The sequence below is a fragment of the Schistocerca serialis genome, chromosome 10, assembly GCF_023864345.2.
Source record: "Schistocerca serialis cubense isolate TAMUIC-IGC-003099 chromosome 10, iqSchSeri2.2, whole genome shotgun sequence".
In the NCBI taxonomy this organism is placed as follows: domain Eukaryota; kingdom Metazoa; phylum Arthropoda; class Insecta; order Orthoptera; family Acrididae; genus Schistocerca; species Schistocerca serialis.
In genome coordinates, this window is record NC_064647.1 from 85,167,083 (window position 1) to 85,192,503 (window position 25,421).

Below are 25,421 nucleotides of genomic sequence, written 5' to 3' on the forward strand. Positions count from 1 at the left end.
AATATGGGTCATCTAACAAATAACTGAGCACATTGGACCCAACTGTTTCTCTGAAGCTGAGAGATTGGCACAAGAGAGACAGACGTGGCTGGCCGCACCAAACCAGTCATGAGACTCATGGCGCAAAAGAGAACACTGCTATTAGGAGGAAGCGCTATCCAGGTGGTAATTTCTGCTAATTTTGTGAAGTGCAATCGCACCGAGTGGTTGTAATGGTGATATTTCGTTGAGAGAGCTACAGCAACCAGTATTTCTCTTCTGAGATGAGACCACGGACGTAAAAGAGAGGGAAGATTAGGTTATAGCGTTCCTTTCACGACGAACAAATGCAGTTGTCACCACGAATTTTCTTCTAAGTGGTGGTAAAGTACGAATGGCGTTCCGCAGGGTTCAATACTGGATCCGCTCCTACTCCAGCCATACGTGAGTGATAGCTCAAGTTGCACTGTTCTTTGCTCAGGATGGCAGTTCTACAATTAAGCGCAGCGGAGATTCTGCAATAGAAACGATAGTGAATGAAATGTTGCAGGGAAATTATTGGCCGGAAAGAAAAAAGAGTAGGGTCTGACGGCCCTTCGACGAGAACGTCATATTAGAGACGGAGAACAACCTTGGATTGGGGGGAAGGATGTGCAACGAAATCGGCCGTGTGCTTTCCTGAGGAACGTTCCCAGCATTCGCCTAAAGCGACTTTGGGAAACCACCGATAATTTACGGAGATCCGGAAGGGGACGTGACCTACCGCCCCCGCGGATGAGTAACCACGCGCGTACTGGACCACAGGTCCCGTGTCCTGAGAGTGTAAGTGTTGCGCTGTGAGAATCCCGAGCCAAGTCGCAGTGGCGTGACCCAGTTGGCCGACTCCCACGCACTGCAGCCACTGGCAGCCGGCTGCAACACAAGAGGAGGAGGGGGGGGGGGGGGGGTGGGTATCTCTGCGGAACTCGGCAGCTTCTCGCTTCCAAGGCCTCTCACTCACCATACTGGGAACATCTCTCAGTATATGTAAATGTTCTATCAAGCACTGACAATGTGGCTGCCTGGAGGAAAGCACAGGCGTTGGACGGCCGTAAGTAGGCTAACTACAGAAAGACTTGAACAGCTTTAGCGCTTGGCGTAATGAATGACAACTCTGTTTAGAAGTGGATACATGAAAGGGAACGGTTATAAGAAACAATAAGAGCCCAAAACTATTTCTAAAATGTGTTACATGTACATGTACGTAAACTGCCCACCTTGTTTATTTAGCCGGCCGCGGTGGTCTAGTGGTTCTAGGCGCGCAGTCCGGAACCGCGGGACTGCTACGGTCGCAGGTTCGAATCCTGCCTCGGGCATGGATGTGTGTGATGTCCTTAGGTTAGTTAGGTTTAAATAGTTCTAAGTTCTAGGGGACTGATGACCACAGAAGTTAAGTCCCATAGTGCTCAGAGCCATGTGAACCATTTTTTGTTTATTTATTGGCAGATTGGTATCGAGCGCATGCCCGTTAGTGGCGGCATCTTGCGTACCAGTACAGCTTTCTTTCGAGGAGAGAAGTGTTTAACGTCCCGTCAACAGCGAGGTCATTAGAGACGGAGCACAAGCCTGGATCAGAGAAGGACGGAGAAGGAAATCGGTCGTGCCCTTCCAAAGGAACAGTGCCGGCACTTGCCTCAAGCGATTTAGGGGAATCACGGAAATCCAAACGTCGATGGCCGGACGCGGGTTTGAACCATCGTCCTCCCGAATGCGAGTCCAGCGTGCTAACCACAGCGCTGTCTCGCTCGGTTGCTGGTTTCTTAGCAGATGCCAAAGACGTTTGCCAGTAACAGTTGTATTATTATCTAATTAGATGACAGTTTTGATCACTTATTAATTTGGAATTGTTATGTACTTTGCATCCTCAGCACATCGCCATTGACAATTACAAAATGTCCTAAATTAATACACGGATTAAAACAGTCATACAAGTAGATAATTATATCACTGTTATTGGCAAACGTCTTTAGCATGTATTAAGAATGTACCTTTACGCACAGGTGGCCGATACTAGTGCAGCAATAAATAAATACGCGGACGTGCTAGGAAGAAACCCCCCGATTTTTTTTTATTCTGTTCTCAATATCAGTTGAGGATTTACATGTCGTGCCGTCCGGTGTGGCCAAGCGGTTCTAGGCGCTACAGTTTGGAACCGCGCGACCGCTACGGTCGCAGGTTCGAATCCTGCCTCGGGCATGGATGTGTGTGATGTCCTTAGGTTAGTTAGGTTTAAGTAGTACTAAGTTCTAGGGGACTGATGACCTGAGAAGTTAAGTCCCATAGTGCTCAGAGCCATTTGAACCATTTTTACATGTCGTGCATATTACCCAATCGACGTTGCCGCTTCGCTGAGACAAGTTGCAACTATCTGCCTCAAAACGCCTCCGAATTGTAGCGTGTAACACGGCGGTGCGTAACGTAACTCTGTCTGTGCGTGAGAAACAGGGTGCCGTAATCCGGTTTCCAACCGCAGAAAACTTCGTCCACACATGGGGCATCCTCTCCTTCAGAATGGTTCAAATGGCTCTCAGCACTATGGGACTTAACATCTGAGGTCATCAGTCCCCTAGAACTTAGAACTACTTAAACCTAACTAACATAAGCACATCACACACATCCATGCCCGAGGCAGGATTCGAACCTGCGACCGTAGCAGTCGCGCGGTTCCGGACTGAGCGCCTAGAACCGCGATACCACCGCGGCCGGCCTTTCAGAATGACAACATCAGAGCACACACGAGCGTTACGACACCTGCAACTGTCCGACGCATTGGGTTCACCGTCATCGATCAGTCCCGACTTGGCCCCAACCGATTTTCATCTGTTTCCACAAATTTTAGAACACCTTCGAGGATTTCACTTTGATAGTAATGAAGGGGTGCAAGCAGAGGTGAGGTAGTGGCTCAGTCACCAAAGGCAAACGTTCTACAGTGACGGTATCAACAAACTGGTTTCTCGTTGGGAATAACGTGTTAATCGTCAGATGTATATGTTGAGAAATAAATATGTAGACACGAAGAATAAAGATGTACAATGTTAATAACCAGAATGAGATTTTCACTCTGCAGCGGAGTGTGCGCTGATATGAAACTTCGTGCCAAAGGTCCCGAGTTCGAGTCTCGGTCCGGCACACAGTTTTAATCTGCCAGGAAGTTTCATATCAGCGCAGACTCCGCTGCAGAGTGAAAATCTCATTCTGGAAACACCCCCCAGGCTGTGGCTAAACCATGTCCCCGCAATATCCTTTCTTTGAGTGCTAGTTCTGCAAGGTTCGTAGGAGAGCTTCTGTAAAGTCTGGAACGTAGGAGACGAGATACTGGCAGAAGTGAGGACGGGGCGTGAGTCGTGCTTGGGTAGCTCAGTTGGTAGAGCACTTGCCCGCGTAAGGCAAAGGTCCCGAGTTTGAGTCTCGGTCCGGCACACAGTTTTAATCTGCCAGGAAGTTCCAATGTTAATAACGTTTGTTTTATTTAAAAGGCTTTAAGGGGCTCCAGAAACGTTCAAAAATCATGAATTTTTCAAATTTAACTTTTTTACATTTTGAAAATCTACACATTCCCGTTTCAACATATAATTTATTCAGTTCAGAAGACTACAACTGTTTTTGAAATATTTTAGAAATATGTTCTGCATTGTAATGCGGTAATGGAGGTGATAAAACCTATTTTCAGAGACTTAGCAGCACTTGAACTGTTGAAAAAGAATTCCCAAGACCGTGTTTGTTGGAACAGAAACACTCCACTTTGGTGTGTACAATGCTGTTGCTACTTTCAATGATGGCAACGTTGTAAGGTGCAAGGTATTTAGAAACATAAGAACGAAGATAGATTTCAACATGGTACGAACGATGCTTGCTTTGGACAAGGAACGTCTGCGGGCTGATGACACGGCTGTAGATAGCCTAGAAATACGAGCCGGAGAGAACAGGAGGAGGACAAAGAGGACGCTGGAGGACTAGTTTGGAGATGATGCACCTGGAATGCACTGAGAAGGTAATCCAAACTTTGTCGCTCTATTCGCAAAAGTTTTATTTTTTCATACAAATTACATGTTTTCTCAGGATCTGCCACAACAATTGGCTTCAAAATTTCAGGAAATGTTCCACAGTCCCTTCTGTGCAATTTAACACAACGTGTTTTCCAAATACTTGTGTACTGTAGAATTTATAAACAAAAGATGGCACAAAAAAGTAGTGAATTTTCATTACAATAGAAAAAACTAATTTCTAACAACTGAATTCAAATTTTTCAAAAATCTCTGTGTTAAGTTGTAGACAATAATAAATAACCTGTAAAAATTTCAACTTCCTAGCTCAAATACTTTCTGAGAAAAAATGTAATTTATAAGCGCTATTCAAACATTGGGAAGATAGGGCTTTCCGGAGACCCTTGAGTTTTCACGTACAAAATTAGGTGGCATTACTTTTCACCACGCCCTCGCACATTACACAGAATGTGTGGTTGGATGTAAGCGAGCACCTGGCGGCCCTGATCTTGTCACGATAAGTAATTAGACTATGATGACGTCACACGGTTGACAACACAGGCAGTAACTTTCTACGTGCAAGGCATACAAGAAGTTGTGGCGCGCTGTGACAGCTACGTGCAAAATGTTTTACTCGATAAATGGTTTCCCATGTCTCTACTCTTCTTGTTTTTACACTGAAGAGCCAAGAAACTGGCATACTTGCCTAATATCGTGTAGGGCCCCCACAAGCACGCAGAAATGCCGCAACACGACGTGGCTTGGACTCGACTAATGTCCAAAGTACTGCTGGAGGGAATTGACACCTTGTATCCTGCAGGGCTGTTCATAAATCCATAAGAGTAGGAGGGGGTGGAGATCTCTTCTGAACAGCAGTTTGCAAGGCATCCCAGATAAGCTCAATAATGTTCACGTCTGGGCAGTTTGGTGACGAGCAGAAGTGTTTAAACTCAGAAGAGTGTTCCTGGAGCCACTCTGTAGCAATACTGGACGTATGGGGTGTCGCATTGTCCTGCTGGAATATTGTCCAAGTCCGTCGGAATGCACAGTGAACATGAATGGATGCAGGTGATCAGACAATATGCTTACGTAGCACCTGTCACAGTCGTATCTAGACGTATCAGGGATCCCATATCACTGCAACTGCACACGCCCCACACTATTACAGAGCCTCCACCAGTTTGAACACTCCTCTGCTGACATGAAGGGTCCGTGGTTTCATGAGGTTGTCTCCATACCCGTACACGTCCATCCGCTCGATACAATTAGAAACGAGGCAAGGTGTTTCCAGACATCAACAGTTCAATGTCGGTGTTGACGGGCCCAGGCGAGGAATAAAGCTTTGTGTCGTGCAGTCGTCATGGGTACACGACTGCGCCTTAGCCTGGGAAAGCCCATATCGATGATGTCTCGTTGAGTGGTTCGCACGCTGAGACTTGGCGCAGTATTGAAATCTGTAGCAATTTGCGGAAGGGTTGCAGTTCTGTCACATTGAAGGATTCTCTTCAGTCGTCGTTGGTCCCGTTGTTGCAGTATCTTTTTCCAGCCGCAGCGATGTCGGAGATTTGATGTTTTAACGGGTTCCTGATATTCACGGTACACTCGAGAAATGGTCGTACGGGAAAATCCCCACTTCATCGCTACCTCGGAGATGCTGTGTCCCATCGCTCGTGCACCAGCTATAACACCACGTGCAAACTCACTCACATCTTGTTAACCTGCCATTGTAGCAGCAGTAATCGATCTAACAACTGCGCCAGACACCTGCCTTACATAGACGTTACCGGCCGCAGAGCCGTAGTCTGCCTGTTTATGTATCTCTCTATTTGAATGGTTCAAATGACTGAGAACTATGAGACTTAACTTCTGAGGTCATCAGTCCCCTTGAACTTAGAACTACTTAAACCTAACTAAGGACATCACACACATCCATGCCCGAGGCAGGACTCGAACCTGCGACCGTAGCGGTCGCTCGGTACCAGACTGTAACGCCTAAACCGCTCGGCCACCCCGGCCGGTTCTCTATTTGATTATGCATGTCTATTGGCTTGCCTATTTGGAGCTTCAGTGTATTATCGAGTGGAACGTACTTTCTGGTTACACCCTCTGTATAAACTTTCCTCACACGGTGCCTCTATCCTTGAGTCGCACTGAGATGCCGGCCTGTGGATGGCTGCACAATTTGTCGGCGCCTTTGCTCCCGCCCTTTTGTTTGGCCCGATCTGTCGTCTGCGAGATGCACTGGCGGCCTTTGTCTCGCCGCTACTCGTAAACGGAGAGCGGACACCTGTCATATCTCCGCCTTGGCGCCACAAACAGTCTTTTGATGTCGGACACGGCAACCCGCGGGCGCGGCCTTTCAACAAACGCCGCAACAGCCGCTCTGTTTTGGCACTTCTGACCCTGCTGCACCGCGCCCTAAAGTCACCGCAGCCGTGGTGTTTGGGGAGCGCAGTGATCAAAACGCCGTGTTCCTTATGATCTCGTGTAACAAACTCTAGACGAAAATACACTGCCTTTCAAAAAACGTCATCCGATTTCACAGGCCTTAAGGGGGAAAGTTCGTGAAATGCACACACTATTTAAAATATGCACCTAACTCACAATTTTGGAGATACGGCAATGGAAATTTGTACCATACTTAACATGAAACTAACAATTTACGATTAAGTTCCTTCGATCGAATATACCCAGCATTTTTTAATTAAAAAAAATAACGTATGTACCTTTTTCTTAGAAACTGTTCAAGAGATTTCTACAAAATTTTCTCTGTGTAATCTCTTTGCGAGAATAGAAGCTTTCGAAATGTGGTGCTACAGAAGAATGCTGAAGATTAGATGGGTAGATCACATAACTAATGAGGAGGTATTGAATAGTATTGGGGAGAAAAGGAGTTTGTGGCACAACTTGGCAAGAAGAAGGGACCGGTTGGTAGGACATGTTCTGAGGCATCAAGGGATCACAAATTTAGCATTGGAGGGCAGCGTGGAGGGTAAAAATCGTAGAGGGAGACCAAGAGATGAATACACTAAGCAGATTCAGAAGGATGTAGGTAGCAGTAAGTACTGGGAGACGAAGAAGATTCCACAGGATAAGGTTGCATGGAGAGCTGCATCAAAGCAGTCTCAAGACTGAAGACCACAACAACAACAACAACAACAATCTCTTTGCATACAGAAAGTTTCTGTTGTGCGGGTTTTGAATATGTCGAATAGGAGGATTTTTATAATTTGTGATTATAATTCTGTGAGTGTAATATGAAATTATCAATCAACTAAATACCTAGGTATTACAATTACGAACAACTTAAATTGGAAGGAACAAACAGAAAATGTTGTGGGGAAGGCTAACCAAAGACTGTGTTTTATTGGCAGGGCACTTAGAAAATGTAACACTACGCTTGTCCTTCCTCTTTTAGAATACTGCTGCGCGGTGTGGGATCCTTACCAGATAGGACTGACAGAGTACATAGAAAAAGTTCAAAGAAAGGCAGCACGTTTTGTATTATCGCGAAATATGGTGGAGAGTGTCACAGAAATGATACAGGATTTGGGCTGGAAAATGTTAAAAGAAAGGCGTTTTTCGTTGCGACGGAATCTTCTCACGAAATTCCAATCACCAACTTTCTCCTCCGAATGCGAAAATATTTTGTTGACACCGACCTACATAGGGAGGAACGATCACCACGATAAAATAAGGGAAATCAGAGCTCTACGGAAAGATATAGGTGTTCATTCTTTCCGCGCGCTATACGAGATTTGAATAATAGAGAATTGTGAAGGTGGTTCGACGAACTCTCTGCCAGGCACTTAAATGTGATTTGTAGAGTATCCATGTAGATGTAGAAATTCATGCAACACTCCAAGCACTTTGCCCCATATCTAGGCTGATCTCAGAATTTAAAAGTTTACTCTTGACACAACATTTATTGGCTTTATAGAAATAAGTGTACAAAGTACTGAGAAAGCTGTACATAAACTTAAAAAAAAAAAAAACAATTTTCAGGAAATGCATTATAAAAACCAGCCTAACATTTTTTTTCTTATATTACCTCTTCCGAAGGCCCCATATTTGTGCTCAGGATCCTCTTTCCCTTCAGGCTTCTCTCCTGGTTTCTCTTGTTTTCTGCCTTCTTACGAGGTCTTCAAATGACTTTTCAGCTGCACAGAGGCGCTGTTAATCTATTTTTCTAAAGATGTCTTGAGTGTGATTTCATATCTTAACGCCCTTTCTCTCTAATACCGTCAGCTTCTCTCCGTTCGCATCATTCAATACAAGAATCGAACACTTCCTTAAATATCCGTCAGCAGCATAAGGAAAAAAGAAGAATTGCTTCTTCATAAACAAAACAGCTGATTTCTTATTGTTTCTAAAATACCGAACACAGTCACAGATGATCTATAAAGCCAAAGAGCTTTCTGCATGTATCCCGCGCACGTTTGCTGGAAAGTAATCCACCGAATCGTCGTTCACCGAGCAAGTACCAAAGTGTTGCTTCATAAAGTGGGCGTGGCGCGGAGGTCGCGTCACGTATTTAATTATTTTTCAAGCATTTCGGATATGATTTCATAATTGAAACTTTGCGAACTTACTGCACACGAGTTCTACTAACAAATAAAAAAATAAATTGAGAATTGACGTTTTCGGTCAGTGTTTTAACTGTCTACATTAAGCAACAACGGAAATCGGGAGTGCATAGAAACGAAAAGTTTAACTTGGTGTCTGTTGTAAGTCACTGGTTCCTGTGGTTGCTGGTCCGGATAATGTTTCCAAATGAGTCGATTTCAGCGGGACGTTCGATTGTTCTGGCTCCGTACAGGTTGCATTTCCCGAAAAATTCCAAAGCTTTTCTTTTTTTTTTTTTTTTTTTTGGTCAGGTAGCGAGTCCTGCATTTTGCACAATACGTACCCTTAAAGTTGATCTCGAAAATTTTGTCCTAAAATCGTATAGTCACTTCTCCATTTCTGCAAAACGAAGGGAAGTTCTAAATACCTTTTTTGAATTTGTAGACGTGCAATGGAGTGAAGTGCTACATGGAACAACTAGATGGCATTTTTTAGCATTAACAGTTGACAAAATCATTACAAACTGGGAACTCATTAAAATTTACATGAAAAGTAGTAACGATTGTCTCAAAGCTCTAAAGAAATTTTCAATTTCAGAGGTTGAAAATACTGCTACAGTTGTAAAGTTCTTTCTCTTTATTGTTACACGACCGGTTTCCTGCTCTTATACCTGTACGCCCATCTTCAGGTGTCGTACTGAAATAGCAAGAGACAGGACATGATTTTCACACGCAACAAGGCACACAAAAAACTAAAAACTTTGTTACGAAATTTTTGTTTTCTTATGTGTATTGCTGCGTGTGAAAATCATCTCTCATCTCTTGCTATTTCAGTACGAGACCTGAAGATGGGCGTATAAGAGCCTGAAAACTTTCTCGGACTGGGTAGCGATTTCATCATGACAATGCACGGCCTCACGTCACAAATCAAGTCATGCCGTTTCTGGCTCAATTCAACGTTACATGTGTACCGCATCCGTCTTATAGTCCCGATCTTTCAGGCTGTGATTTCTTTTTTAATTCCCATCACTAAAGGCAAAAGTTTGGGGGCGTTCGACTTGAGAACTCTGAGGCAGTGCTAAAGAAAAGTGAAGAGATTGTTAAGCACCTGACAAAGAATGACCTGCACCAAGTGTTCGAAGACTAGCAGAGAAGCTATAGAAAGTGCATTCAGATAGGAAGGGAGTACTCTGAAGAAGCTCGTGCAAACATTGGACTGGAGTAATAAACATTTGTTAACAAAAATCAGTCTCCATTTTCCTTAATCATCCCTCGCATTACCAAGAAGGTACGCAATTATTCTGTAGTAATTGTGTTTTAAAGAAAATGTAATAGAAAGAACTGATATTAATAGTGCAGTCCAAAGTGTAGAAGTGGCTTCTACAGCAATATAGATACTCGACAATCCACCTTACGGCGTGTGGCGGGGGGTACCCTGTACCACAACTAGTCATTTCCTTTCCTGTTCCTCTATCATATAGAACGAAGGAAAAACGACTTTCTGTATGCCTCCGTATTAGGCCTTCTTTCTTGCATCTTATCTTCGTGCTCCTTACGCGCAATGTATGTTGGGGGCAGTAAAATCGTCAGCTTCAAATGCCGGTTCTCTAAATAGTGTTTCTCGAAAAGGACTCCGCCTTCCCTTCAGGGAAGTTTGAGTTCCTTAAGCATCTCCGTAACACATGCGCGTTGTTCGAACCTACCGGTAACAAATCTAGCAGTCCGCCTCCGAATTACTTCGGGTCTTCCTTTAATCAGACATGATACGGATCCCAAACACTCGAGCAGCACTCAAGAATAGGTCGCTCTAGTGTCCCATATGCAGTTCCTTTACAAAAAAAAAAAAAAAAAAAACCACACACTTTCCTAGGATTCTGCCAATAAACCGAAATTGACCACCCGCTTTTCCTACCACAGCCGTTACATTCTCGTTCCATTTCATGTCGCTTTGTAACGTTACGAACAGGTATTTAAACGACGGTCTCTGTCAAGCCGGCTACTACTAATGCTGTATCCGAACACTACGGGTTTGTTTCTCCTACTCATCCGCATTAAGGTACATTTTTCTACATTTAGAGCTAGTTGCCATTGACCACACCAACTAGCAATTTTGTCTACGTCATCTACTTCTACAGTCAACCAATGATGATCCCTCCCGTACACCACGGCACCATCAGCAAGCAAACCGTAGACTGCTGCCAAGCTGTCCGCCAAATCACAGAGAACAACAGACGTTCTTCGAGCCACTCAAAATCTGTGAACCTACTCGATATGTCCGTTCCTTCTTTAACAGCCTGCAGTGAGACACTGTGTCAAACACTTTTTGGAAATCTGGAATGTGCCTGTTGCCGTTCATCCATAGTTCGCGGTATATCATGTAAGGAAAGGGCAAGCTGAGTTTCGCACGAGCGATGTTTTCTGAAACGATGCTGATTCGTGGACATAAGTGTTTCGGTCTCAAGAAAGGTTATTACATTCGAACTGGGAACACGTTCAAGAATTCTGCAGCAAACCGAAGTATTATTTTCTGTTATTCTCTTCGAGACATTATTTCAAAAGTTAATAATATGCTAGATGTGATGTGGCACTCACCTGAAGATGGCCAGAAGACTCTGCGCCGAAATATCGTGGCAGGACGTTACTGATATCCGGCAGTTCTCCCGTGTTTTTATGGAACAATAATATGATATTTTGTCTAAAACTGACATGGTGAGACCGTGGCTGTTTACAGTTAATGTAGGTTAATTCTTACAGAGAAGGAAACAGCGACCAGCCACTATTAATACTGCTATTTATTTAGGCAAATAGCGCCGTTACCGGTTTCGAACTGGCAAGTTCATCATCAGACGGCTGTTCACATGATTTTCAAGATACACTTTACATTATCGACGGCAACAACACACCAAAAATACTTCGCCACAGTGGAATAATAAAAATCGAAAACGGACGATAATGTAAAGTGTATCTTGAAAATCATGTGAACAGCCGTCTCATGATGAACTTGCCAGTTCGAAACCGGTAACGGCGCTATTTACCTAAATAAATAGCAGTATTAATAGTGGCTGTTGGCTGTTTTCTTCTTTGTAAGAATTAACCTACATTAATAACATGCATTAGATGAGTATCAAAAATATCGTCGTGGCATTGCACAGTTTGCTTGTGTTGTGGAAATGACAACTTTATTAGTGGCGAGAGGGGTCCTTAAAAGACTCGCTCTTTGTCTTGTCCGAAACAGCGCGCGGCTCATGCATAGCAAATATTTCGCAGGCCTCCGCAGGGAGTCGGGCATGAATTATTCACAGCGACATCTCGGCCAACGGACATTATTCATCGAATGGCTGAAAGCGGGTATTCTTCCCAACAGAAGTTTCTCGCCTCCGCCACTTCTTATGCGACCTAAGCGCCCGATTACGCCTTCCGGAAGGACGCTGTGAATGATGGCGAGTCACGTGATCCCATTTACAGCTGTATCTGAACTTTGTAAGACACGCACGGTGAGTGGCAGAAAGAACACGGCTTCATAGTACCATTCCATATTCTTCCCAATCCTTTCGTTCACATTTCTCTTGCTGTAATGAATGGCAGCTCTTTTTACATGATCAATGTAACACAGCGTCTCTGACGGGTTGCCACAAAGTTTGAATTTTCTTTTTGGGGCTTATCAGTCATCTGATTGGTTTGATGCACGAATTCCTCTCCCGTGTCAACCTCGTCATTTCAGGGCAGCACTTGCAACCTACATCGTCAATTATCTACTGGATGTATTCCAACCTCTGTCTTCCCCAACAGTTTTTACCCTCTGCAGCTCCCTCGTGGATAGTATTTTCTGCTGTCTTAACGTGGGACGTTTATGAAACTGAACGAAAATGTCAATTTTCAATTTATTTATTAGTAGAACTCGTGGACAATAAGTTCACGAAGCTTCAGTGATGAAGTAGCATCCGAGGTGCTTCAAAAATAATTAAATATATGACGCAACCTTTCTGTCACGCCCACTTTTCGAAGCAACACTTCAATATTAGCTCGATGAACAAAGATTCCGTGGATTAGTTTCAAGCAATCTCTCCGGGGATACTTCTAGAAGGCTGTGGTATATACCCTTTGGTTTTATACATTATCTGTGACTCCGTTCCGTACCTCCGTGCTTCTGACTCACAGCGAAACGATGCCCAAAACCACATTTTCATCTGCCACAGATGCAACTTATGATGCAGTTCTCGTATTTAGTGATGGAAACGCATGCAGGATATATTAGGGAGAATGGGCCGTAAGCTAGGAAATTTCATTCAAGGAATCTTGAGAAAAAAGATTTACAGCATCTTTCTGCAACTGAAAAGTCAGTTGAAGACCTGGTAGAGGAATGAGGGCAGGAAAAAAGAAACCAGATGATAAGCCTAGAAAGGAAAGAGGACCCTGAGTACAAATCTGGAGCATCCTGATTGAGGTGAATAAGAGAAAACGTTAGCTTGATTTTTAAATTTCATTTCCTGAAAATTACGTGTGTTAAAGTTCATGCACCCCCAGAATCTATGAAGGCTAGAATTACGAGACTTTGTACACTTATTTCAATAAACCCCATAAATCTTGTCGCAAGAGTAAATTTTGAAATTCTGAGTGCAGAGTGGCGTATGTACCAAAGTGCTTGGAATGTTGCATAAATTTTATATTATACTTACAGAATTATAATACAAAAATATTAAAATTCTCCTGTTCGATATATTAAAAAACCCTCATGCGAGAAGTTTACTATACGCAAAGAGATCAAACAGAGAAAATTTTGTAGACATGTTGAAACACGTATGTAACATAGCAGCGATGGCGAGGCATTGTAGCATCTGTGACCAGAGAGTTTGCGCTTGACCGCGCGAGTGTTGCGAGCGGTTCTCAGTTCTCTGTCGGCAGTCGTTGCGAGTCTGTAGCTCTGTCTAGTTGAGGGCAGTACTCTGTCAGTAGTAGTCGTGCAGTGCAGTACGCTAATAGTCGTCATGCAGAGCGGTCGGTCAGTAGTAGCAGCCCAGTGCGGTTGTGTGATGTAGGCGGTCGGCAACACTGGTCAAGATGCTGAATGAGGTATACTGTTAATTAATATAATCATTAGATAATAAAAAATTTATTTATTATAATTATTCTCCAACAAGTGCCCCAATAATAATTTTTAATTTCAAAAGCATTTTTTCAAAAATTTTATTTTTTATTGAACTAAAGATTTCGTTGCACTTCCCAATTCATTCCACTTCTTTTAAAGAAAATTTTCAGTAAAATTACAAAAAAAAAGGAATATTATTATTTGCAATGCAGTTCCTCCAAGCCGTGCGCAAAGATAAGAGCAGAAATTTGACATCCAGTTATTCTGAGGTAAGACTTAAATTCTGATTGATTTACACAGGGCCAAAGACCGATATTTCGGTTTAATTGAATTTTCTTATCACTGAATGGACTTTAATTTTTCGTGAGGAATTTATATTTGAGTCAGATTGCGAATTTCACATTTTTGTTGCCATTTGATTGTGGGCAGGTTACGCTTAGCGCAATGTCCATTAGCAGTTCTAAATAATTTTGTCATTTTTTTATAAAATTACGATGGGGAGGTTACACTAGGCTCCCATTTGTGTTAAGTATTGTCTTTCATTATATTTAAAATTTTTGTGGGGAGGTTACAATGTCTGGAATAGTTGCCGAGAAAAATGTATATACTATTTTTTGAAAGAAAATTTTTTAAATTCAATGAAAAAGTTAAATGTATATACTCCAAAATAGTTAACAGTAAAAGTGTTAATTTCATATAAGGCATGGTACAAAACTTCATTGCCGTATCTTCAAAATTGTTGATTTGGTGTATCTTTAAAATAGTATGCTCCCTCCTCAATACATGTCCTATTCCCCAGTCCTTTGTTCTTATCAATGTTTCCCATACGCTCCTTTCTTCGCTGGTTATGTGCAGAATATCCTCACATCTTATCAGTCCGCGTAATTTCAACATCCTTGTACGAGGCATGCTCAGAAAGTAAGCGTACTAAATTTTCATATTCTTTTTTAAAAAAGTGTATTTGAAAAAAATATTAAGGGATGTTGTTGATACACTTGTTGACTATTTTTCCACAGAACCGCCGTCATGTTCAATGGATGTGGCGAGACGTGCCGCAAACTTCTTTATGCACTCCTCAAAGAACTGTCTCTACAGTTACTTCCGTCCTTCCACGACCTCTTTCTGCACCTGCCCGTCGGTTGAAAATCTAACTTCATTTACGTGTGCTTTCACGGAAGTGAAAAGATGACATCTGAACTCGCCAAGTCAGGAGAATACGGGAGTGATTCAAAACATCACAACAAAATGTGTTCAAGAGCGCCTGGGTGGCTGAGGCTGTTGTCGTGTAACAAGAATATTCCTCTCGTCAGCATTCCCCTCCTTTTGTTTTGAATGCTCCTTTTGAGTGTTTTTAGGGTCTCAAAATATCGTGGTGGATTCATAGTCTCCTCCTGAGGCAGAAATTCGTCCGAATATTGCCCTTTCAGTCCTTAAACACAGAGGCCGTAATTTTGTGGCTGACATTGCGGTTTTGAATTTTTTAGCAGATGGATAATTGCTGTGACGCCACCCTGACGAGTGTCTTTTTCTCTCAGGCCTGTAATGAGCCACCTACATTTCATCTTTAGCCACAACAGAGCTCAGAAAATTCTTACCTTCAAGTTCAAGCTGCTCAAGAAACTCGAGGGCGCTATTGTTCAAAAATGGTTCAGTTGGCTCTGAGCACTATGGGACTTAACTTCTGCGGTCATTAGTCCCCTAGAACTAACCTACGGACATCACACACATCCATGCCCGAGGCAGGATTCAAACCTGCAACCGTAGCAGTCGCGCGGTTCCAGACTGAAGCGCTTAGAACAGCTCGGTCACTCCGGCCGGCTGGCGCTATTGATCCGATATTTCTTGAGCTGCTCTTTCAGCTGTTTAGGGACCCATCTTACGCATTGTCTCTTAAAGTCCAGCGTTTCTTTGCGTCTCATATAAGACAGATGTGGAAACATCGCAGAAATTCCATACACTGTCAGTCGGAGGTCTTCACGGTTTCCTCGATTTTTTCACCAAATCATCAGACAAAAAGGAAGGTCTTCCACACCTCTGCTCGTCTCGAACATTTCTCTGCCTCCACTAAATCCCTACAACACTTAAACACGCTCTACCAGTTCATAACACTTTTGTCATAAACTGTTTTGATTCGCAAAAAAATTAGGTTGGTGTTATACGTTCCGCGAGTAGGAAGCGGATGACAGCACATGGCTCGCAATGGGCGGGCTTGCTTACCGACGTCTTTCACGAAACTGGACGCTACAACGTGAGTTCACGTACTGCCGTGTTCCTGCGATGCTTGCACTGGTCAGGGGATTTCCCCCCTTCCCCCCCCCCCCCCATTTGTACCACTCAGTGTTGACAACCTTCAAAAAAACAAAAAGCAACCGTGTGTTATGATCACAGCACACTTACTTTCTGAACAAGCTTCGTATATCACCGCCCATCTCTGTAGACGAGCGGACAGTGCAGGTGCCATGCGGAAGACCCGGATTCGTTTTCCATTACAGCCAAGGATTTTTCCTTGGTGGGTGGAATGGAACGGATCCCGCTCAGTATCGTGGTGCGAATTGAGGAGCTACTTGCTGCCAGCGCAGTAGCGGCTCCGCGTCTGCTAACCCGTCAACGCTGGGCAGAGCGATGTGCTGACCACAGATCACTGCATCCAAGTAACGTCATTCCCTGATGGGTGGCACGGCGGTCGGTCGGTCCCGACTGTCCTGTTTGAGGTCAGAACAGCGGTGCTTCTGTAGCACATCTCAGAAACTTCGATCCTCCAGTTTTCCCGTAACCCATGACTCACTTCCATACAATTCTGTGCTGCAGTTCTATATGCTCAGAAATCCCTTCTTGAAATTAAGGAAGATGTTTGATACTAGTAGACTTATTTTGCTCTGGGTTGCCCTTGTTTGCCTGTGCTAGTCAACTTTTTACATCCTCCTCCTTTTGCACATGATGTGCTTCTAAGGTAGCAGAGTTCCAGCAGTTCGTCGATTTCGTGGTCCGAAATTTTATCATTATTGTCGTTTCTGGCTCTGCTCATCACTTTCGTCTTTCTTTGCTTTATTCTCAGCCCATACTACGCGCTCAGTACACTGTTTATTTCGTTCAGTATGTCCTGTAATTGTTTCTCACTTCCAGTGAGGACACCTCGTCATCAGCGAACCTTATCGTTGATATTTCTTATCCTGACTTTTAATCACACTGCTGAACCTATCTTATATATCAGTCGTTCCTTCTTGGATGAACCGATTGAACAGTTAGGTACAAAGGCTGTATCCGCGTCTTACACACCTATTGAGCACTTACTTCTTCGTCTTCCATTGTTTCTTGTGCATATTGTGTATTACCCGTCTTTTCGTATAGCTTACACTACAGGGTGTCCGAAAAGACTTTCCCTGATTACATAAATTGATAACTCAGGCTAGAAGCAAGATTCAAATATAAAACTTGTGTCGAATTGTTTACAACTATCAAAGTTTTTTTCTGTTTTAGGTTCGCAGAACGTAAGTAGTGGATGAGGTGCAGTGCCCAAGAAGCCATGTTAACCAATCAGAAGCAACCTTGAGACACGATCACCAACCACAGTGCAGAGACACTTCCAGACAACATTTGGAAGGAATCCACCTCATGTTAAGAGCATTAAAGCCTGGTATGAGAAGTTCAAGGATACAGGATCAGTTGCTGACCTTCTGAGGTCTGGTCGACCAAGAACCTCAGCAGCCAGGGTGGAAGCTGTAAGGCAATCTTTTCTGCCAAGTCCGAAGAAATCGGTCCGCAGGGCCTCACGTGAATTACAGATGCCAAAAAGCTCCATGACATTTTAGACAAACGTTTATTGTTTCGTGCATACAAAGTGCAAATCGTTCAGGGCTTGTTGCCCAACGACAGTACACGTCGATATGACTTTGCGGTCGAAATGATATCACGTATTGAGGACGATGATGGTTATCGCAGACGAATTGCCTTTTCCGACGAAGCGACCTTCTTTGTCAGTGGACTAGTGAATCGCCATAATGTGCGCAGTTGAGGTTCACAACCCCCTGGCGAGGTCTTGGCGTGCACCAGAGGCAGTCCAAAGATGAATGTTTGGTGCGCGCTATTGCACGATCGAATTATCGAGGCTACCATCACATCTGCAGTGTATCTGGACATGTTGCAACTGTATGCTGTTCTTCAGCTGCTTCAGTATCACCCCGATGTCTTGTTTCAGCAAGACGGTGCACCGCCTCATTGGGGCTTGGACGTCCGTGCCTATCTCGATATGACCTTTCCTGGGCGATGGATTGGTCGTGATGGGCCAACGGTTTGGCCTCCACGCTCTCCTGAAATGACCCCATTAGACTTCTTTTTATGGGGTTATGTGAAGGACTAGCTCTACCGAACACGTGTACGAGATATTGAAACCCTGCGGCAACGGATAACCACAGTCGTTGAATCGATCCCTCCAGTGATGTTGGCTAATGCGTGGACAGAAATTGAATATCGCCTAGATGTGATACTTACTACCAAGGGTGCTCATGTGGAAGTTTACTGATGTGTGAAAAAAACTCTGATAGTTTTTAAACAATTAGACACCAGTTTCATATTTGTATCTTACTTCTAGCCTGAGTTATCAATTTATGTAATCAGGGAAAGACTTTTCGGACACCCTGTATTTTTCCGTAAAGTTGGAACATCTTGCGGCATTTTAAGGTTTAATATAACCTAGAAAAAGTATTTTCTGTCTATTCGCACTTGCAGGGGTTGGACAAAAATAAGAAAACCCCGCGAGAACGACCTTCTTGAACAAAAATGCAGATGCCAGCCACACTAGCGCCGTTGTATTTGACCAAAACGGCAGCTGTGCAATGAACTCAACATGTAGCAAGTCTCAGTTGTGGTCAGTAGAGTGTTCTGTGTAGTTGTGAGTCGGAGCTGAGTGAATTCGAACGTGGGCAGGTTGTTAACGTTCATACGGTGGATGCTTCCGCAACCAAGGGAGCCCAAGTGTATGGTGTTTCAAGAGGCATCACATCGAAGATTTACACCGTATACAGGGGAAGCGGATAAACGCTATCCGCTCATTCACAATGCGGATAAAAGTAGTTGTTGAATTATAGCGACAGACAGTCACTGAAGAGGGCTCTGATGACAAATAGGACGACGACAGCTGCAAAAGTCATTGCAGGACTGTGTGTCGAACTCACAAAGCCTGTCAGCACCAAAACAATTCAATGTGAACTTCAGAATTGGGGAACTGCAGGGAAAGCTGAAATTCCAAAATCACCCATCAGTGGTGCAAATGCCGGTAACAGCATGTTGCTGGAGTCATAAGAACCTGGCCTATGTGCCAATGGGCGAAAGTCATTTTGTTGGACAAGTTTTTCTGCACACTGTTTCCAGCTTCTGACCGAGTTTACGACTCGAGAGTGAAATGTGGTGGGGGTTCGGTGAAGATCTCGACAGCCATGTCGTGGTGTTCCATGGGTCGCTATCCACATCTACATCTACATCAGAGTACTGCTCACGTGAGATGTAATGCACAACTGACTTGTAAGAAATTTATTGTACCCACTGACTACACTTCCTTGGTATTCTACCAATGAAACCAAGTCTGCCAACTGCTTTTCCTATGTCTGAGCCTTTGTCATCGTTCCACTACATATCCCTACAGACATTGTTGCGCCTAGGTGTTTGTACGCGAGTCTGTTGATTCCAGTTGTGACTGGCTGATTTACTCATTGGATATAACTTTTTTCGTTTTGTAAAGTGCAGAATTTTACATCCCTGAACACTCCAAAAAAATTGCCAGTCTTTAGCATCACTCTGTAATCTTTTCAAGATCTGGCGAGATATTTGTGCAGCTTTGTTTTCAGATAGTACTTTGTTATAGCTAACTGCATCATCTGCGAAGAGTCTATCATCTGCTTGTCATTCAGTGACGGTTAAATGCCAGGACACTGAACATATTTTTTATCGGTTTACGAGTCGTCTTATTGTACCGTAGCTATGTTTGCGTCAGGGCGTAAGTCCGATATATTTTTGATGGCACACGTCACAACACGTGTATACTACCTTTCTTATGCATGTTTTTAATCACGATGCACCACATTAGTCTGGTAAGATTGAATAAGTATACGTACTACGCAGCTATTGTTGATATTATCATACAAAAATGACCTTCTGTCGAGATTTTCAAACTGCTGGGTATCAGTATTTTAAAGTTAATAGGTGAACAGTATGTTGTTTCTCCAAGACGTTGTCAGTGATTTAAGACAAGGGAGCTGTGTTTACGGTTTTGCAGTGGCAAAGAGTTATTGAGGAAATATATGCTAGTTTCTGGCAGCTCTAAGTCACTGATATACTAAGCTGTTCCACATCTTACTTCATTCTCACGCTACTGCTTGTTGTCGTCGTCTGAGATGAAGCGCCACTGTAATAGTAAGACATGAAGACAGGGAAGTGGTGCAGATTTTAGCGTGTCTCGTTAATGTTGCACCATTAAAGCTCAGACAGAAACAGACAGTTAGCGATGTGTAACAGGCCAGTCTCTACAAACTCTCCAAGCAACAAAGTTCTTTCTCACCTAACACATATCAGACTTCAATCTAAAACACTCATCTCTACTGTCTTGATCAAAGCGCTTTATAGTGATCTTGAAACTGTATTCGGGACGAGGTCTGAAAATTAGACTGGCCAGCCATATCGCCAACTGGTGTGGAACTCCCGAAGGAAATCTGAAACCATCTCAACCCCGTGCAACATGCAAAGCATCCGTTTCTGGATGGATATAATTAAACTGCACATAAACCAGTATACATTGAGCAAATGATAGGCTGTACAGTAACACATCACCCAGCAGGAGAAATCCATAAAGATCTCTATAAAAACTGTTGGAAGGTTATGATTCCTGGATGTAGAGCTTTGGTGCAACTGTAACATTAATGACCTCTCTAAAACTGCACTCACCACAATTTCATCGTAGTTTGTTAATATTTATTTTAGGACTTATTGTCCTGTTCTACATGTGTCGCATCATCTGTCACAAACAATGAACATTGCAGAGTTAGGGCGGCTTGCGTTCTTCAGTGATATTTGTAGCTGTACCATAGGAACAACCACATTACAGGATGGGATGGGATACCTGTCGGGAACAGGCTGATGTATGGTTGCTGAAGAGCAGCAACACACTGGATAATTGACAGATCTGGCCTTGTAACACTGACCAACATGGCCTTGCTATGATGGTACTGTGATTGGCTGAAAGCATGGGTAAACCACAGCTGTTGTATTTCCTGAGTACATGCAAATCTACAGTATGGTCCAATGGTGGCGGCATCCACATGGGTAAAAAATTACGGAGGTGAAATAGTCCCCAAGCGGATCTCTGGTCAGGGACTACTCGGAAACATGTCCCTGGGGAAAACAAATCTGTTAAAAATATAAACGTTTTACGTCTCAGTTATAAAGAATTTTATTAATATATGATAGGCTTCAATGCCTTGCGTACCACTATGAGGTCTAACATGTTTGGAAATGAATGACACGTCATTGTGCACTGCAGTCTCATTGGCAGCAGTCAGCTGTTTGTTCTTTCTATATTTGACGTTAGTGCATAAGACGTTGAAACGGGTCGTTTGTAAAGAAAAGTACTTTGTGATCGAGACAAAAACATATATTTTTTACCAACACTATTACGATCGCTACATCCCTGTGACGATGTCACCGTTTCAAACACGAATCTTGTGTTCTGTAGGTCGAAAATCTTGACTGCAGTAAGCCGATTCAAATGGGTATATGTTGCAGTGGTTCTGCAGAGATGGAGAGACTTGAACAGACTGAGTTGCGTGGAGAACTGCATCAAACCAGTATCCAGACTAAAGACCACCAACACAACAACAACAACAACACGATTTATAGTCTTATCCAAATGTTAATATGCAGTAAAGGGAACCAGAGAGATATTTGGGAAGAGAACGTAAGTTCACAGAGAAGAAAAAAAGCTTTCCACATTGCCACTGAAATTGTAATTCTATTAGTGATGGCAAAGGACTTGGAAGAGCCATTGAAGAGAATGGATTGTCTTTAAGAGAGATTATAAGATAAACATCAACAAAAGGGAAAGAAAGAAACTGGACTGTAGTCGAATTCAATCAGAATATGCTGAAGGAATTAATTTACGAAATGAGCCACTAAAAGTGAGGTTTGCTATTTGAGCAGAAAAATAACCGATGATGGTCGAATTAGTGAAGGTAAAAATGCAGTTGGGTAATGTCGAGGAAAGCATTTCTGAAAAAGAGAACTTCGTTAACATCAAATACAAATTTAGTGTCAGGAAGTCTTTCCTGAAAATATTTTTCCTGAATGTAAGTGCAACGAGGATGGTAGTCAGTTTAGACAAGAAGAGAATGAAGAGTTTTGAGATGATGTGCTACAAAAGAATGCTGAGGATTTGTTGTATGGCTTGAGTAACTAGGGCGGAGAATTAAGGGAAAAAGAATTTATCACGCAACTTGACTAAAAAAAAAGGATCACTGGAGGTGTCAAGGAATTGCAGTTCGGTAATGGAGGTGTGTGTGTGTGTGTGAGGGGGTAATAATTCTAGTCAAGTCTCGAGTACAGTAAACATGTTCAAATGGATGTAGGTTGCTAGTGTTATGCAGAGATGAAGAGGCACGCATAAGATAAAGTGGCGTGGAGAGTTGCATCAAACCTGTTCTTGCACTGAAGCCAACACAGAAACAACAACAATAATAGCTAAGACGCGGAAAGCAAAGCTGCTATAGTGTCGGCGGGTACTTACTGGCACTCGTTCATGATCTCTTCCTGGCTGCGAACTTGCACTGGGGCTAGCTTTTCGACGCTCTCGTCGTAGTTGCAAAAGCAGCGAGTGATCTTCTCGTCGAACGTGTTGACGAGGTCCTCCAGCGACCCGGAGAACATCTCGTTGAAAGTGTCACTGGACACGCTGGCCGGGTCCGTCGTGATGGTGGTGGTCGTCGTCTGTTGTTGCTGCTGCAGCTCCTGGAACTGCTTGTTGGCCGCGTCGTTGTCCAGCTGCTCTCCAGGAGGGGTGGTGGTCCCGCCACCCTCGCCATTGGTGGCCGGGTTGAAGTTGTCGTCGGGCGCGGGATCGGCCCCCGGCCTCGTGTTGTCCGACAGGGCCGTCGTGCCGGTGGTTTGGGGCCACTCTTCGCTCTCCTCGAACTGTGCCAGCGGAGCTTCGAACTTGAGCTCGGCCATTTTGCCCGCCATATCGCGCATGGCTGGATCACGGCTTCCCGCTACGGGCAGCGGAGGCCTCCTGCACGCGCCCCTCCGTCGTGTGTCCGCCGCCTCTCGCACACCTGTGTTGTTTACTGTCTGGACGGGCCCGCCTTCCGCCAACCCGCGCCCGCTCTGCCGATCCGCGCGCGTCCAAGTCCCAGGGGCGACTGAGCAGCCGGCTCGAGAGAGCGCCGGGCTCGTTTCGCTAGTTCCGCCGCGCGCCACCAGACTAGCGCCACCGTCGCGGCCTATTGATCCAGTTGCAGAAGTGCGAATTTCGTTTGTCTCTCTCTCTCTCTCTCTCTCTCTCTCACTTTGCTGCGTTGTTTGTGTTCTGTGTATGTGTATACGTACATGTGTCTCGCACACATTCGCTGTTATTTAGATGGACAAGCTGCTGACAGTTCCATAGCGGTTTCGCAAACGAGAATGTTTTTCGTTTCCCTCTGTAAGAGGATATAACCTGCCAAACTCTTTAAGGGGGGACGTATGAGAAAATACGCGGAAACGTATACACTAATGGAGCTTTTATTACCTGAGAAATAATTGAACTAAATTTTTCGCATGTTATCATTATATTATTGACTATAATCTGGATGTTTCTTTAATTTTTTTGTCAAATACTTTCCTCAAAGTTGCTGGATGCCTTCAGAGTACCTACTACCGCATCAGAAATGTTTTCTCAAAGGCTAATTTACTTTTCACTTTCAAAACGTGATCGGTTGTTCTTAGCAATTAGATAAACAAATCTGTGTACCAGCTTGTTAATACTAGTCTTAGAAATTTCGCAAGAATTTTTTGTTTGCTTTATTTTATTTTATTTTTATTTGACTATAATGAACTTTGAAAAAATTTGTCCCACATGAAGCTATGTTTTAGAATACACAAAGTCCGTAGCAGATTTCACCTATTTGTCTGCGGTGGTTCAACAGAAAATGTTCCTTATACACTGAAAAATAAAAGTTGCGAGAAATGCAGAAAAAAAACATTTTATTAGCATTTATGCCAGAAAAAAGTTTCATAATGTTGGCCATAACCATATATTTGGCCTTTTTGGTCTTCATGTAGCTCTTTTTTTCTAGTCTGATCCTTCTAGCATGCCCTTTTCGCAAAATCCTTCATTGGCTAGCAGCACTAGCAATAGGCACATCTTCAATCTTCTTCATTTCAGTGAAGCAACCTGCACCAAATCCTAGTCTCATAAGAGTTGTGGTTCTTGCCGTGTTACCGTCGCTGAATACCAGAGAAGCATCACATAAGGAAGTTTTAACAATAGTAGATGAGCAAAATGTTGTCTTTGGACGTCTCTTCTAGATGAGGATATTAAAGCTTTCGTTTCGGTTTTGTGTTCCACCACGTGTGCATTTCTTTTATAAATCGTAATTAATCGCATCGAAAATGGACTCACAGCCTTCTATACTCTACAGATGTCTTCTGTGATGGCAGGAAGTAATAAAATATCGTACTGCTCTGTCCAATAGCAGTGTAGAAAAGTGTGCATAGCACTGCGCATTGATTGAAACAAGATGGCTTTTCCATTAATTGTAGCACTAATCAAACTCTTAACACAGGAGACAATATTTATAACATGCTACAGAAGTATCTGGTGTAAAAAAAGTTTCAATGGTTTGATCAATTTTACGTACATCCCACTGACGCGACCTGCACACGTTCTTCAATATCTTGAAGCGACTCTCGCACCATCAATGATGTTATCAATATCGTCAGCTGGAACCGAGTTTTGCAAGGTTAAGATGTCCTACATTTCAAAAGAAAGCGCGTGTTGCAATTATAATACCTATAGTTAGAATATACCTATAATTAGAACAAACAAAAAAGGACGAGAATCGCCGAAAAAATGGAGCTGCTTGTCGCATGTCGATTTATTGACTGAAATCAGAACCATGGACCTGAAGGATTTCATGACCTATTATCGGATGACTGCTGCAATGTAAAGACAAATTATTAATGTTGGTACCACGTAAAATACAGAAGCAAAATACGTCAATGATGGAGGCAACCACAATTAACGAGAGATTAGGAGAAACTTCTCATCTTCTCGCGACTGGTTAAGTCATTTGAACATTTGAAGTTTAGTGCCGTAATATCAGCAAATACAATTAGGAAAATTGTTGTGGAAACTTCTGAAGCAATTGCACGTGCGCTGAAAGGATATATTTAGTTAACTAACGTAAAATATTTTTATGCATTGTGGTGAGATTGACATCCATACCACAGACGTCCTACTAGTCATTAAGTGTGTAGATGTAGATTATGGCGTACTTCTGAAAGTAGAAGCGTTTTTCCACGCTGCTGTACAATCAGACAAGAAAATGGGGCCGAGGATAGCTAAAAAAAAAAGGAGCTACTAGTCGAATGGTAATTTACTGACCGAAATGGGAACTATAGACCCGAAAGATTTCAGAATCTATTTTCGGACAAGTCTCGTTTCATAAATGTTGATACGACACGAAATAGAGAAGCGAAATACGGTAATGAGAGGGTAATCGCAGTTGACGAGACATTAGAAATAACTTT

At 43.2% G+C, this 25,421-nt stretch overlaps 1 protein-coding gene across 1 annotated transcript in view; it reads right to left on the minus strand.

Moving 5' to 3' along the window:
• The window catches only part of LOC126425265 (fasciculation and elongation protein zeta-2), a 428,469-nt gene extending 405,399 nt beyond the window's left edge, over positions 1 to 23,070 (minus strand). The window contains exon 1 of the mRNA XM_050088235.1: positions 22,420 to 23,070. Coding sequence (XP_049944192.1) covers positions 22,420 to 22,880 — 461 coding nt within the window. The 5' untranslated portion in view covers positions 22,881 to 23,070. The remainder of the gene's footprint in view (positions 1 to 22,419) is intronic.
• Positions 23,071 to 25,421: the final 2,351 nt, after the last annotated feature.